This window comes from Ascaphus truei, chromosome 2 (assembly GCF_040206685.1).
Source record: "Ascaphus truei isolate aAscTru1 chromosome 2, aAscTru1.hap1, whole genome shotgun sequence".
NCBI classification, from domain to species: Eukaryota; Metazoa; Chordata; class Amphibia; order Anura; family Ascaphidae; genus Ascaphus; species Ascaphus truei.
In genome coordinates this window covers 324,612,660-324,627,566 of record NC_134484.1, presented here as the reverse complement: position 1 = coordinate 324,627,566, position 14,907 = coordinate 324,612,660, and the positions used below count along the sequence as shown (strand labels likewise).

General features: G+C 41.8%; 1 protein-coding gene across 4 annotated transcripts in view; it reads right to left on the bottom strand.

Annotated features, from left to right (window-relative positions):
• GLI3 (GLI family zinc finger 3) overlaps window positions 1–14,907 on the bottom strand; it is a 233,465-nt gene that overhangs the window by 206,400 nt on the left and 12,158 nt on the right. For all 4 annotated transcript variants that reach the window (XM_075586595.1, XM_075586592.1, XM_075586594.1 and 1 more), the window contains exon 2: window positions 1,296–1,458. In XM_075586595.1, coding sequence (XP_075442710.1) covers window positions 1,296–1,419 — 124 coding nt within the window. In that variant the 5' untranslated portion in view covers window positions 1,420–1,458. The remainder of the gene's footprint in view (window positions 1–1,295; window positions 1,459–14,907) is intronic.

Here is a 14,907-nt window from a genome sequence, read left to right as displayed (position 1 = left end):
CAGCTTTAATTAGATTATTCATGTGTACTGTAGATAGGAATCTTTTTTTTCCCACATGACATTTTATGAAGTGAAAATGAGCATTGTATATGTTAAATAAAATATCTACTGCAATCTTCATTTGCAAGTTACACCCCGTGTACAGGACCTCTCTTTCTATTATATATTTTAAAAAAAGCAATTTAAATTCTTGAATGTTAAAACATTTAGAAACATAGTGTGGTGCCTAATGAACACATATATCTAAACAATAATATTCAAAATTAATGACCCTGCCCTAGGGGCACTGCTGTAATCAGTACTGAAATTGAAGAAAATCTTCCACTGTAAAAGGATTTACCACCACAACCTAAACTGCACTGGTTTAGAAAGTAGAAAATGCCTGAACGTGGGAGGGTCTTTTACGTGGTGTGGGCCTTATTCACTAGAAACACTGAAGAAGCATCACTCAAGGTGGTATTTACCAAATGTCAGCAATTTCCCAAGACTATCATCTCTTATATCAGTCAGACAGGCATTTCCTTGTGGGAAGAATTACCTATAAAGCAGCAGTGAAACATATCTCAAGGTGGCCAAAAAGTTAGTAAATGTGCCCATAGCAAAATGTTCACACGCTTCCTACAATTACCAAATAAAAAGTGCTAGGGGAGCCTCCTATTTATAATGGGACTGAGAGCTGACCTCTGCCATTTCCTTGAACTTGAAAAGTAGGTGGCACTGTTTAACATTGTTTACCTGTGTTTTGCTACTTGTATACGTTTGCCCACTATATTTTGCTAAATCAGATGTTCGTTTTGTTAAACATACGAGGAATAAGGCTGCGCTTATAGTGCCGGCAACAGCGACGTCTCGTCAAAACAAATGCATTGCTGCCGTCGCATGCTCTTATAGTAAGCGCGGTGCGATGGCTTGGTCGCGATCGCTGAAGTCATCTCAATTTGATTTTTCCAGCGACCGCAGCCTGACATCACCGTCGCTGTCGCGTCGCCGGCACTATAAACGCAGCCTAAGTGTGTAGGGAACGTTTGACTTGAGATGTATGCATGATCCTCAATGTTGAGGCCACCTGCACTCCATGCAGTCCAGGTTCCAGCTAATACATTAGGGTCACCTTGAAGCAAATGTTCACCATGCAATCCTTCTCGACCACCAAGTCCCTCTCCAACCCCAAGTCCACAATGCATGTCGGCTACATTTCTCCCATCCAGTGCAACTGTAGGGGAATGGTACGTGCCTGCAGCTACACTTGAGAATACAGAAATCATGAAAGTGAAATGAATAGTATTGCTACTTACCATTGGAGGTTGTGCTGGAAGCGACGGCCTTCTCACTGACATCTGTGCGGGTGTGGCCTTTCACTATGGAATTCTCTGCTTTTTTCTTCTCACTTGCAGTCGTTCTGTGGGACTGTGCTTCCATGTTGACTTCTCATTACTTCCAATCTCCCTGTCCAAGTAGCTGCACAAAACATAAGAATATTCAGCTTCAAGCACATTACGAGTAATACACCTCTGAAAGTGTCAGTTATGTACTTCAACCCTGTGTAGAATATTACATTATGACTTGTAGTATAGTTTATTTTCATGTTGACATATTTAAGCTATTATTTTAAGGTTTTTATGGCTAGTCCAGGGGTGGCCAACTCCTGTCTTGGAGGGCCACCAACAGGTCAGGTTTACAAGATATCCCTGCTTCAGTACAGATGGCTCAGTCAGTATCTCAGTCATAATGACTGAGCCACAGATGGAGCCACCTGTGCTGAAGCAAGGAAATCCTGAAAAACTGACCTGACCCTTGAGGACTGGAGTTGGTCACCTCTGAGCTAGTCAACTGTGGCATTTTGGCTAGGAGGGGCCACAGTGCATGGTTGTACATGAGGGCTTCCTTGCTCCCTTAGGTATAGTCAGGTATAGTCACGTTTACAGAAATTTGCCATAGATTGCAATTTCTACAATCTCCATTTTGATAGAAATACGCACATACGCAGGAATTACAATTGCAATTATTTTGGATCTACCAAACATTCTCATTCACAGGAATCGCCTGAATTTTCAACATCGGCGGGTTTTGAACATTGGTATACAGTTCAACGTCATTTGAGCCATGAAGGCATAGATTATATAACCTAAATGGTATAGCCAGATCACACTGGAGAATAAAATATAGAACGATTTTTCTATGTTAATAGATGTATCAAAATAAAAGACAAGAGCGGACAGACAGCACTGCATAGATCTAGAATACCTGTAGAGTACAAGTAAGACCTGTATGTAGATCGGGTGCACGGGAATAGTGGTCTTTCCCTTCAAAAGTCCCAAATAAGGTAAGAGAAACAATGCATTCCCAGCACTCCCTTATTATGGAACAAACTCACAGATGCAGAAAATAGTCGTGAAATAATCATAATGAATATGTTGGTAAAAGGCAAAATACGTTCTTTTAACAAACAAGGTATTTGTTTGAGCCACAATAGGGCCCTTCTTCTGGCCCATTCCCACAAATCAGGAGGGTTTGTGATGCTTCCCTTATACAGGAATATATCGAACAATGAAAATACAGATATTCTTTCGTAGAGTAACTATTTTGAAATCAATTGCAGTAGTGTTGTAGTCACAAGCTACAGGGAAGATTCTCGCGGTTTGTGGAGTGTACAGCTTCCGCCTGGGTCTGCATGACCAGGGCTCGACAAATGCACTCGCCCGGTCGCCATGGGCGTGTGCATTTTGGCCGCTGTCAACTGCTTAACTGCAGCGGCGTACCCTGGCGTCTCCTGGTCCTCTCCGTCTTCTTCTGCAAATTCATATTTCCCCTCACATGGCCGCGCGGCGTCAAATGACAGGATCATACATGATATCACGTGGAGCCACGTTACACAACGCCACATGATGTCATGACGTTGTGACGTGCGGCCATTTTAACTGGAGCTGCAGGGGGAAAAGATGAATTTGCAGGGGAGAAGACAGAGAAGGCCGCACCACGCCGTCGAACCCCGTAGCCAGACCCCGCCGCAGGTAAGTGTCGTGAGAGGGGGGTGAGGGAGTGTTTTGGGGGGGTGACTGACTTTTGGGGGGGGTGCGCGTGTGGGTTTTTGCCCAGTTTGTCAGACCCTGTGCATGATGATTACTTTCGGCATCGGTGAGTTTGTTCTGTCGGCTAATAGGAACACTCAGTAAATGATATACAGGTATATATAATTTTTTACTTTTTGGACTGTGTTATATGATCATTTCTGTGGTCCTCTGTGACTGATTAAATACATTTACCTCACTATATATTTAACTCACTAGTGACTGCTGGCATTTATAACAGGGGAGTGCTGGGAATGCATTGTTTCTCGCATATCTGAATAAGATCTAACTTTAAAATACATGTCGGGGGTTAAGCCAAATAATATTAGATGGGGTTTTTTTCAGGAAGGAATACATTTGATCTACTTTTTGGATGCAGAAGATTTTTTCTACTTCTATTTCATCATCACAATAGGAGTATCAGTGTGTGCTACTTAACAAGGTCAATTTTAGTTGAGAGCATGGGTTTTTCAACAGTGGTTTCTAGGAGTCCATGGGTTCCTAGGGCATCCCTATATGGTTCCCTGCAATTTTCAGGTCATTTGAAAATTGTACCAAGTACCGAAGAATTTACAATGCATCTGATCTCAGACACGCTGCTAGAGAGGGTTGGGGTTCCTTACTATGCATATTATCTCAGACACGCTGCTAGAGAGGGTTGGGGTTCCTTACAATGCATATTATCTCAGACACGCTGCTAGAGAGGGTTGGGGTTCCTTACAATGCATCTGATCTGAGACGCGCTATTAGAGTGTTGGGGTTCCTTACAATCCATCTGATCTCAGACAACCTGCTAGAGAGGGTTGGGGTTCCTTACAATGCATCTGATCTCAGACATGCTATTAGAGAGGGTTGGGGTTCCTTACAATACATCTGATCTGAGACGCGCTATTAGAGAGTGTTGGGGTTCCTTACAATGCATCTGATCTCAGACAACCTGCTAGAGAGGGTTGGGGTTCTTTACATTGCATCTGATCTCAGACACGCTATTTGAGAGGGTTGGGGTTCCTTACAATGCATCTGATCTGAGACACGCTATTAGAGAGGGTTGGGGTTCCTTACAATGCATCTGATCTCAAACTCGCTATTAGAGAGGGTTGGGGATCTAAAGAATTTCACAATACAGGGTTCCTTAACCACAAGTTGAGTTACAAGTTACAAATGATACATTACAGGTCAGTCAGTGGGGTGAACAGCACAGGCGCCAGGAACTACATTGTAGGTACCAGGGCAACCAAGCGCCCAGGTTTTTTCCACCCTTGATTAATACCATGAAATAATGTAAATCAATTTAGGCCTACTATATTAAATTTTAAAAATGTTATATCTGATTCTGCGATTTATACGATATTTTTCTACATGATAATGGTAATTGAAATAAATATGGTACAAAAACATTCTTGTACTTTTATTATATATTGTATTGCATAATACTTGTGAGCTTGTGACCTACTGTTCGACAGCATATTAAATGTTATAAACGAGCCACGTTAACACAACATACCTACATATGTATGCAGAAATATTATTTATTAAGATAGCGCCAAAGCAGCACTGTACAAAATAAGGAATAAAAGGCAATGAATAATAATACAATAAAAGCCGCAAATAAAAAAGCCTCGGAGAGCTTACATATACTGTATGCAATGTTCAATGGCCCAACTTAATATTCATCAAACATACTGTACTCATTTCACGGGACATCCCATTTAAATCATGAGTATGTTTGGTGCATAGAATTTAGGTCACCAGTAAAAGCAATAAAGTCTATTTTAAATTGACACAAATATTATACAATATAATACAATATAGGACTATAATAAAATAATATATATTTTTAATATGTATTAAATAAAAAAGTATAAAGGTGTAAATTAACATGAAAAAAATATCACATAAATCATCACAGACTCATACATCAATTATAAATCCTAAGTACAGTATCAGTTGGATTACACAAATCATAAGTTTTTCATGCAGCTTAACGCAATGCACTTTTTCAAGGGCACCTACTCTAATGTGATCCTGGGACGGTTTGTATAGGTCTTACATTAAAATAAGCTCATTTTAATATAAGACACCAACCTCTGTCTTAATAACAACAACTTTATTTTATATAGTACTTTTCTCCCAATGGGACTCAAAGCGCTTCACAATTACACTATAGTACGGAGTACGCAGCACATGGGCATTTTATAGACACAGTCCTTGCCAAGATGAGCTTACAATCTATGATTCTGGTGCCTGAGGCACAGAGAGATAAAGTGACTTGCCCAAGGTCACAAGTTGCTGACACCAAGGAACTGAACCAGGTTCTCCTCATTCATACTCAGTGTCATTGTTTACAATCAGTGTCTTTACTCACTGAGCCACTCCTTCTCCACAATGTGTCCAAGCCCTTCGGACACCTAGTAAATATGGAGGCTGCTACAAGGCATCTTGTGGTGCGGGAAGACACAGTCAGGACAGTCACTTAATAAATCACCACTAAAGTCCTGTGTATCATTTTCTTCTAATACAGTTGGTGGTTCCAATCATTCTGATTTCAAGGAATGCAGCCATTTCCTGCCTGTGATCTGTGGCTTAACTTGCTCTATCGCTCAAGCGGAAGTAAGCAGGCAATCAATTCACAGTGCAAACATGCAAATACAACAAAACAAAGTGCAGCTTAAACTCTTCACAATTGGAGTAGCCTGCCAGCGCTTCACTAACCTCCTCGCTATGGAGATACTGAGCAGCGCACTGCTGCTCGATAGTTTGAAAGTGCAAAGCAATATGCTGCATGATCCCTGTAGTAGTTAAGGGCGTTCTGCAAGAAGGGCACGTTTTCACAAATCAGAGATAAGAGCAGAAGAATACGATGGGCTTCTTATCGTGCTCTGAAGATGAGTCTACCGAAGAAGCAGAGAATTACCATCCACTATTTCCTCTACCGAAGACTCCGCTTTTCAGCAGCAGTGAATATTTGATAAGGAACACGTTTTCCTCCCATCCCCACTCACTCGTGCCGTTCTTTATCCTGCGAGAAGATATGACTGACAGTTTGATTGCGTGTGGAGCCTGTTCCTTCTGTCATTTAGCGACCATTAATGTCCAATAGAAAAGACTTCCCTCTATTAATATTTGGATGGGTACAGGGCATCAGGGGCATACAACAGAGGCAACAGAGGTAATTAAGACATCTGTAATGTCCCTGTGTTTATGTTCCTGTAAGTTGAAGACGGTTTAGACCAGGGGTGGCCAACTCCAGTCCTCAAGACCTCCAAAAAGGTCAGCTTTTCAGGATATCCCTGCTTCAGCACAGGTGGTGCCGTCTTCGACTGAAGCACTGATTGAGTCACATGTGCTAAAGCAAGGATATCCAGAAAACCTGACCTGTTGGTGGCCCTTGAGGACTGGAGTTGGCCACCCCTGGTTTAGACGGTTGTGTGTCTGTAGTCCCCGCTCAAGTGTGGTATAGTTTAAAACATGTTACTTCATAGAATATTAACCTATACTTCTGATCCACCCAGCCTATCTCAATTCAACTGTTTTCTTTCTGGTACATTAGCAATACTTTGCAGAAGACCTTTTAGCCCAGGCTGAGCGTATAAAGCTGTTTGTCAAGCAACTTTTTTCTGTGCAGTTTATTTTAACAGCACAATCCCACCTAAAGAGCCAGGCAGTTCTGCTATTCATAGAAAGAAGATACAGTACCGTAAGGCGTTAGCTGGAAGAGATTTCTTAGTACTATCTATATAAAACCCATGTTGAAGGAGGGTTACAAACAAATTCTTTGGCACAGGAACGTTGTAACCTATCAAGAATAAATAAATCCAAAATATGTGATCAGGGCAATGGACTACAAAAGAAGTGCCCCTAATTATAATGTATCAAAACAAATCAAGTACCATCCATCAGACAAAAAAGTCATGCTTGCAGAATAAACTGAAAATAGGAAACTACGCACATCTGGGCACAAATGTCTACTGATCACAAGTATAATTTTGCATTACAAGCATCGTGGGGTATAGCAAATGTGCCACAGCCTCAGTTTAAAGCTGCAGTTCAGTCAATATCCTGCATTTTTTTTTTTTTTTTAATAAATCAGTTCTGTAGTAAGAAAAAATACTTTTAGCATTTTCTGTTTTTAAAAAAACAACTTTGAAAGACCAATTTTTTTGTATTCTATTTTAACAACCATTTGCTAAGGCACTGCCCCTTCATGTCCTGTCACCATCCCTGGCACACCCCTTTGTCAGCCCTGCCCTCCCTCTAGCACATGTCAGTGCAGGAGTGCTCATGAATATTCATGAGCTTCCACTGACTGACAGAAGCAGAAGAAAAACATATCCCTTCACTAATGATGTCACCAAATGTCGCCGATCAATACATGGAGAACGAATTGACTGGCAGCTATACAGTTCTTTAGGTAATTAGAGATTGCCCACATGAAACTATTGAAGTAAAAAAATGAATTAAAAAAAAAAAAGACTGAACTGCAGCTTTAATGTTAAAATGATACAGTATTGTATTGTATGTCTTTATTTATATAGCGCCAAAAGTGTACTCAGCGCTTCACAAAGAATACAGTACAGGGAATTATAATAATACAATAAGTGCAGCAAAATCAGACAATAGGAAAGGAAATCCCTGTCCCGAAGAGCTTACAATCTAAGAGGTTTGATGGGGAACTTACAGAGACAACAGGTGAGGGAATAAGTGCTGTAGTGATGGAAGATGCAGAGCATAAGCCTCTAATGTCCTTCCAACATGTAATCTTTATATAACTATGTGGTAAAAAAGTGCCATTCTTATTTTGGAAAAATATAAACATTGTTAAACATACATAACAAAGTCTAGCCCTTTTAACATTGGGCGCTCTAGAATTGGAAGGGTCCACCAATGTATGTGAATACATGCTGAGTATTGTATGCTACACATTAGATATTCACATTTTTAATCTTTGCCTACATACCTGCACCCCCTTTGGAGGTCTGTATCTTGGGAAGCAGGGGGTCTCTGTAGCTGAAATTAATGAGGTTCAGCTCTGGAGCCCCTTGCTTCAAACCTATGTTACATAATAATAATAATAATAATAATAATAAAAATCACACTAATTGCTCCTTAAAGGAGAATAAGTTATTGCACTGTGCCTCTTAGTACATATATTTTGAATGTTAATTTGTTGTGCAAACATGAATTTCATGTTTCAAAATGAAGTGCCTGAATGGAGAAAAAATCTCAAATGTGCTTTCTAATATCCATCTAGGCACTAAAATGACTGCTCTTGTCAAGGCGTGTTACTGCAGAGCGTGGCTGAAGCCTGAACTTTCATATAGGATAAACATTCTTTACTGAAAGCAAACATCCTTGGTCTTCTCTCATCCAACCATGGCGAAGCCATTTCTAATTTTCCTCCAGGCATGAACCTAGTGGACAATTCATTCCAGACCCTTACTCAAACTTAATCCCTCTCATACCAGCAACTCGCCTACAGGTCTGTCTTTCTTTCAGGATCATAAATGTGATTATTTTGTCAGTTTACCATTATACTAATCCCTTCGCTGATGAAAGTCGTCTGCACTGTATTGCTCTGCAATGTGTACCCAGCCTCCAGCCAACACTTTTCCCTTTAACGTAGGTGGTTTCTGTTATTTACTCAAAATACCTTTAAGAACAAGATGTCTGGAATTACATGTTCATTAAACTGTCCTGCTGAGATTTTTTTTTTTTGGGACGCAGTTGTGTGTTTCCAAAATGAAGCAGCATTCCAGTAACCTTGTTATTTGTTAATGCGTCTATATCCACTGGCAATCGAGGTCTGTGACAAAGAATTCATACTATGCCCATATATACTATTAAGGAGAAGGAGGGGGTCAGTGAATAAAGACACTGACTGTAAAACAACAACACTGCGTTTGAAGTAGTGGGGACCTGGTTCAAGTCCCAGTGTCTGCAAGGGCAAGGTCACCTTATCTCCCCTTATCCCCCCTTGGGCAAGGTCACCTTATCTCCCTGTGCCTCAGACACCCAAAAACATAGATTGTAAGTTCATTGGGGCAGGGACGGTATCTGTAATTGTGAAGTGCTTTGAGCCCCATTGGGAGAAAAGCACCATATGAAATAAAGTTCTTATTAAAGTTATTACTAAGCAGTGCTATTCCATAAGACACCATCAAGCACTAGAAGACACTTTATGGCCCATTTTGTTGTCTTCCAGTCGCAGAAAGTGCATTGTTGTCCATGAAAACTCTCGCACCATTTTGATCATTGGCAACAGAAGGCTTTGTGAAGTACGAATAACTCAAATAAGTAATATGCATGTATATGCAAAAACACATCAAGAGATGCTGAAAGAATTATCACTATCACTTATTAGTTTATTTTTAAATACAAGTAATTCCAGGACTGACAGAATTTGGTGACTCCCACTCATCGGCACTACAAGATTTGCATGCAATAATTTTCGGCTGACACATGACAGATTTATTTATGCTCTTGTTTCCTCTAATTCTTGTTCATGCGTCAGTACCTCTATCCACATAATAATCTACACGTGAGAATGTAGACAGTAGTTAATCTCTATTTTCAGGTCAGCACCCAGGATCATCTTGTTCATCAAAAATTAGTTTTTTCTATGATATTTTTTTAGAAAGCACCAATTGACTTTAGATTAATGTTACATTACTGTTTACATTGTCCAAAATGAATGTGGGGGCTTTCTCTTTTTTACATATTTTTGTGCTCTCATTATGCCCCTTTTTATTGTTAAACCAAATATGAATCTCTCTAGAAATGCTATGGTAAAGAAAAAAAATGGACAACTTTATAAATCAGTCCAGAGTTTGGTCATTTTAAAATCATAGCGACAGTCTGCTCAGTTACTTATGGGCACCTTCGGTAAACATAGCATGTTGCGTATTTAATGGCATTTAGGCATTGTGTCTTCCAGAATAGGGCTTCTAAGCCCATCTGAGGACCTTTAAACCTTTTGGATGACCACATACTGTGAGAGAGCAGCATAAGGTATGTCGATAAGCACATGTCCCTTTTAGAGTTCTCAGAACTTCATGCCATTTCATAGAAGTCAGGAACTCATCCCTGATGATGATCTCCAAGGGCAATCTGGAATGCAGGGCTTCCCCTTCTGTTCAGGGCAGCGAGGGGAGGGCTTAGGGTCGTAACATCACTGTAACCGAGTTAAGTTGAGAGGCATACAATACAAATGGGAGGCAAAGTGTTACAAAAGGGAGTGCCTTCACTTTAATGCAACTCTTGGTACACCTTGCGAATGGACACTGGTAGTTCAAGGAAGTTTAAAAGATGTTTGTAGTTCTCTTTTTCCAAAAATAGAATCATTCTTTTTTTTTTTTTGCTGTCAAAAAGTTTTAGAAATGTGACGTGTTTGCAGTTACACGAAATTACAAGGAAATCCACAGGCTGCTTTTGCAAGTAGGAAACAAAAAAAGTTAAAATCCAGATTGAACATATATATGATAAATGCCACTATTTAAAATGTATTTTTGTTATAATAAGGAACAGCGAAATAAAAATCCATACCACGCAGGTCTTGTTGCCTGTCTGCAATGTGCAGAGCAAATTTCCATCAAATAACTTTAAAGTGCTCCCTCTGTACGCTAATTATTTACATCTGGGTGTCCTTCAAACAAATACATCTTCAGAGAAAAAAATTCTACTTGCCGTTAATCTGAAATTTTCAGTACTAATAAGCAACAGGACAGTCCTTTCCTATTAACCAACAGGACAGTCCTTTCCTATTAAACAACAGGACAGTCCTTCCCTATTAAACAACAGGAGTCCTTCCATATTAACCAACAGGACAGTCCTTCCATATTAACCAACAGGACAGTCCTTCCTTATACACAGGCTTTCATTATTGGTGTTTGAACAGAACGAAGGGCATAATTTACATGCTGTGTGGTCAACATTCGAAACACTTGGGTGTACCCCAGTGATATTTTTTGGATCTCTTTTCGCCATGATATCCAAGTTTAACCCCTATATTGCTAATACAATACCCAAAATAGCACAATCAGGATCAGGCCTGTTTACAGCATTCACATTAATAATTTAAGGCTACACAGACTCCAGTCGTACAGTGAGTGTCAAAGAACCTTTAAGGGTTCAAAATAATGATTTGATCTTTGGTGTGCAGGATGGAACAGTAATATGATAACAATACAATGTGCGCAAGAAACACAATCAGTGATACTGTACTATATCTGTGTTTTCCCACTATGACCTCCTCTGCTGATAATATTGGTGCTGGAAGCTTTCACGACTAGATAAGGTGATAATATCACAGTAGATTCTGTGGTTAGGCCTTCAACCCTTCACCCAAGAGTGGTTCCGTGTGTACACAATCTGCCATTACATTCTTGTCATTGTAATGCTTGTTTCTCAAACGAGAGACCATACTGTATGCATCACTCACACACACACACCAACTAGAGATGTGCAAAGTTGTCGCTGTAGGTCGCAAATCTGATTAAATTTGTCCCATTTTTCCCTCACAAAAAAAAGAAATTGGTTCACGTCCATGAGCCATATTTTATATCAAAACAAGTGCATTTCACATAGACGTGATAGTGTAATTTATATTCCTCCACCACAAGACTTCCCAGTGTGTGTGATATAATTCCAGAAGGCACTGTGTGAGCAGGGCTGTGTTGGGATAACTATACCTCTACATTCCAAACTGTTGAACCATTTGATGATGCTCTGTATCATTCTCTTAAAGGAGCAATCCAAACTATCCATTTTTTAATTTTTTTTATTATTCTATTACATAGGATGAAAGCAGGGGATCTACGGAACTGAACCCCAGTAATCTCAGCTCGGGGGACCACCTGCTTCCAGAGATACTTACCTCTGAAGGGCATGTTTAGAGCTCCCACGTCGCATGGGCCAATAGGAAGCCACACCGGATGACATCACGGCTTCCTATTGGTCCACAGTACTCGGGAGCTAGCGAGCTGGATCAGCTACCAGCACCACCTACGGAGGTAAGTATCTCCAGAAGCCGGGGGTCCCCGGAGCTGAAATTAATGAGTTCAGCTCCGGAGACCTCCTGCTTCAATCCGATGTAAAAAAAAAAAATGAAGCCCCGCACGGATTGCCGCTTTACGAGAGCAATTCCTCAAGGGCTCACAACTTTTCTTAACAATGTATAGGAAACAGGAAGTCTCCGGAGCTCAACTGCGTTAATTTCACCTACGGGGGGACCTTCAGCTCTCAGAGATACTTAATGGAGAAGGTGCCTGCTGGTACATCCTAGAGATTGAAATCTGGACCAAAAGGAAGCCGTGGTGATGACATTACAGGTTCCTATTGGCCAGCGTGATGCAGAAGATTTACACCTCCATTTTGTTTATCCTTGAGGAGATGCTATTGGCGACACCTTCCGAAGTATCTCGGGAACTAGGGGCTCCCCAGGGCTAAAATTAACACGGTTCAGCTCCGGAGAACCCCTGCTTCCTATACATGTAAAACGGGAGACCAAAACTAACAGGAGGGACTGCTCCTGTAACCCCTTTAGTGTCCTATAAACAGCTTACGTCATAAAGGCTTTGTTCATTTTCTATGTGGCGTTCGCGGTCAGTGCTCCTCTGGAACTAAACAGATAGCGGGGGGAGTAGAGGATCCCCCAGTGAAAGCAGGAAGCGCTCAGGAGAGAGGTCATGTGAAAGCTAATGCTGGAGGGTTTGTAGCCATTGAGGTAGAAGGACACGCCGGCGCTAACGGGGTTAATTTACGCTTTTCTAAAAAGAAAAAAATGAACTGTATACACACGTGCCACGTTATTCAATTTACCGAGATGAATAATGTAATCAATAAACGTCCTTGTTGAATGTGACCAATTTTCTTTGTGACATTTCTGATTCCAATGTGTCTCGGAAACATATCTATCCATCAATCTAGGTCAATCAATAATCAATTAATCTCTGTAAGAATAAGCAATTAACATCCTTTATAATATTAAGTACACTTTCTGTTGCATTACAAGCAGAATAAGCACAAGCAGGGTTACAAGAGCCCACATAAAACCATGGAGGCATGTGAGGTGTGGAGAAACACGGCAAGACATGCACCCAAATGGAAAACCACCAAGACCACGCACAACCCTTGTGTGACCTTGGCAAAGTCATCGTACTTCCTTTTGCCATAGCTACCAAATAGAAATTGTAAGACCGTAATGGCAGGCATTCACTGAAGCTTGGTAATCAGGCAGATACTTCAATGAAGTACACATTTTAAGGAGTATGAACTACCTCTGGTATCCTCGTTTTTGTGTCAATAATATAAAAAAAATGTGTTTTATTGTGTACAAGTTTCTTACATCGACAACGGCTAAAGGTAGCTCAGCTCCAGTAGCCTGATTGACACATACAAATCGGAGAAAGAATACAGCAAGACATATTTAAAGTTACACATCCCATTGTTATGTGTGATCACGCAATTCCTCCCAAGCATTTCTAATACATCTGTTTAAAGCCGCACTGCAGCTCCAGGGCCCTCTGCTTCCCGAGATACTTACCTCCTTAGCAGTGCCGTATTGCCTTAATGTTTAAATGTCCCTCGTCACACGGGCCAATAGGAAGCTGCAAGGGATGACGTCAGAGCTTCCTAATGGCCCGCAAGCCGCAGGAGATTTAAAGTCGCCATTATGTTAGTCCCAACGGAGCTGCTACCTGCAGAGATACAGCAATTCCTGTGGCGTATGTCACTGCTCCTCTCCTCTTCCCTGCTTTGCACTACTCATCTCTTTTCTCCCCTGCATCTCACTGCTCCTCTCTTCCCTGCATCTCACTGCTCCTCTCACCTCCCTCCCCTGCATCTCTCTGCTCCTCTCACCCCTCCCCTGCATCTCACTGCTCCTCTCACCTCTCTCCCCTGCATCTCACTGCTCCTCTCACCTCTCTCCCCTGCAGCTCACTGCTCCTCTCACCTCTCCCCTGCATCTCTCTGCTCCTCTCACCTCTCCCCTGCATCTCACTGCTCCTCTCACCTCTCTCCCCTGCATCTCACTGCTCCTCTCACTTCTCTCCCCTGCAGCTCACTGCTCCTCTCACCTCTCCCCTGCATCTCTCTGCTCCTCTCACTTCTCTCCCATGCATCTCACTGCTCCTCTCACCTCTCCCCTGCATCTCACTGCTCCTCTCACTTCTCTCCCATGCATCTCACTGCTCCTCTCACCTCTCCCCTGCATCTCACTGCTCCTCTCACTTCTCTCCCATGCATCTCACTGCTCCTCTCACCTCTCCCCTGCATCTCACTGCTCCTCTCACCTCCCTCCCCTGCCTCTCACTGCTCCTCTCACCTCTCTCCCCTGCATCTCACTGCTCCTCTCTTTATCTCTTACCTGCTTTTCACTGCTCCCCTCTCTCCATTGCACCAAAATTCCCACCTCTGTGGCCCGCTGCTCCCACTATAATCTCCCCTCTGCACCCTGTTGCAACCACCTAATTGTCCTCTTTCAAAAACCTCCACCCCTTAGCTTACCACAGTGCCTCACCCTGTGCAGCATAGTCATCAGTGCTGCGATTCTGCTCTCTGGCTCCCCCTGCCACCTCCGCCTGTCCCTGCAGGCAGCTCTGACCAGCCTGCATGGAACAGAAAAGGAGGGCCTTCTGTTGTCGGGAGGACATCCCTCCTGATTTGAGCGGGGCTGAATTGCAAATTGGAAGACCCCCGCTCAAATCGGGAGGGTTGGCATGTATATGGTAGCCAAAATGAACATAATATAGCAGGTACATTCTGTCCAATCCAAGTACCTAATAGCTAGCTATGTGCAAGTCTCTGAGACTTGACACATAGCCCCAATTATGTCTGATAT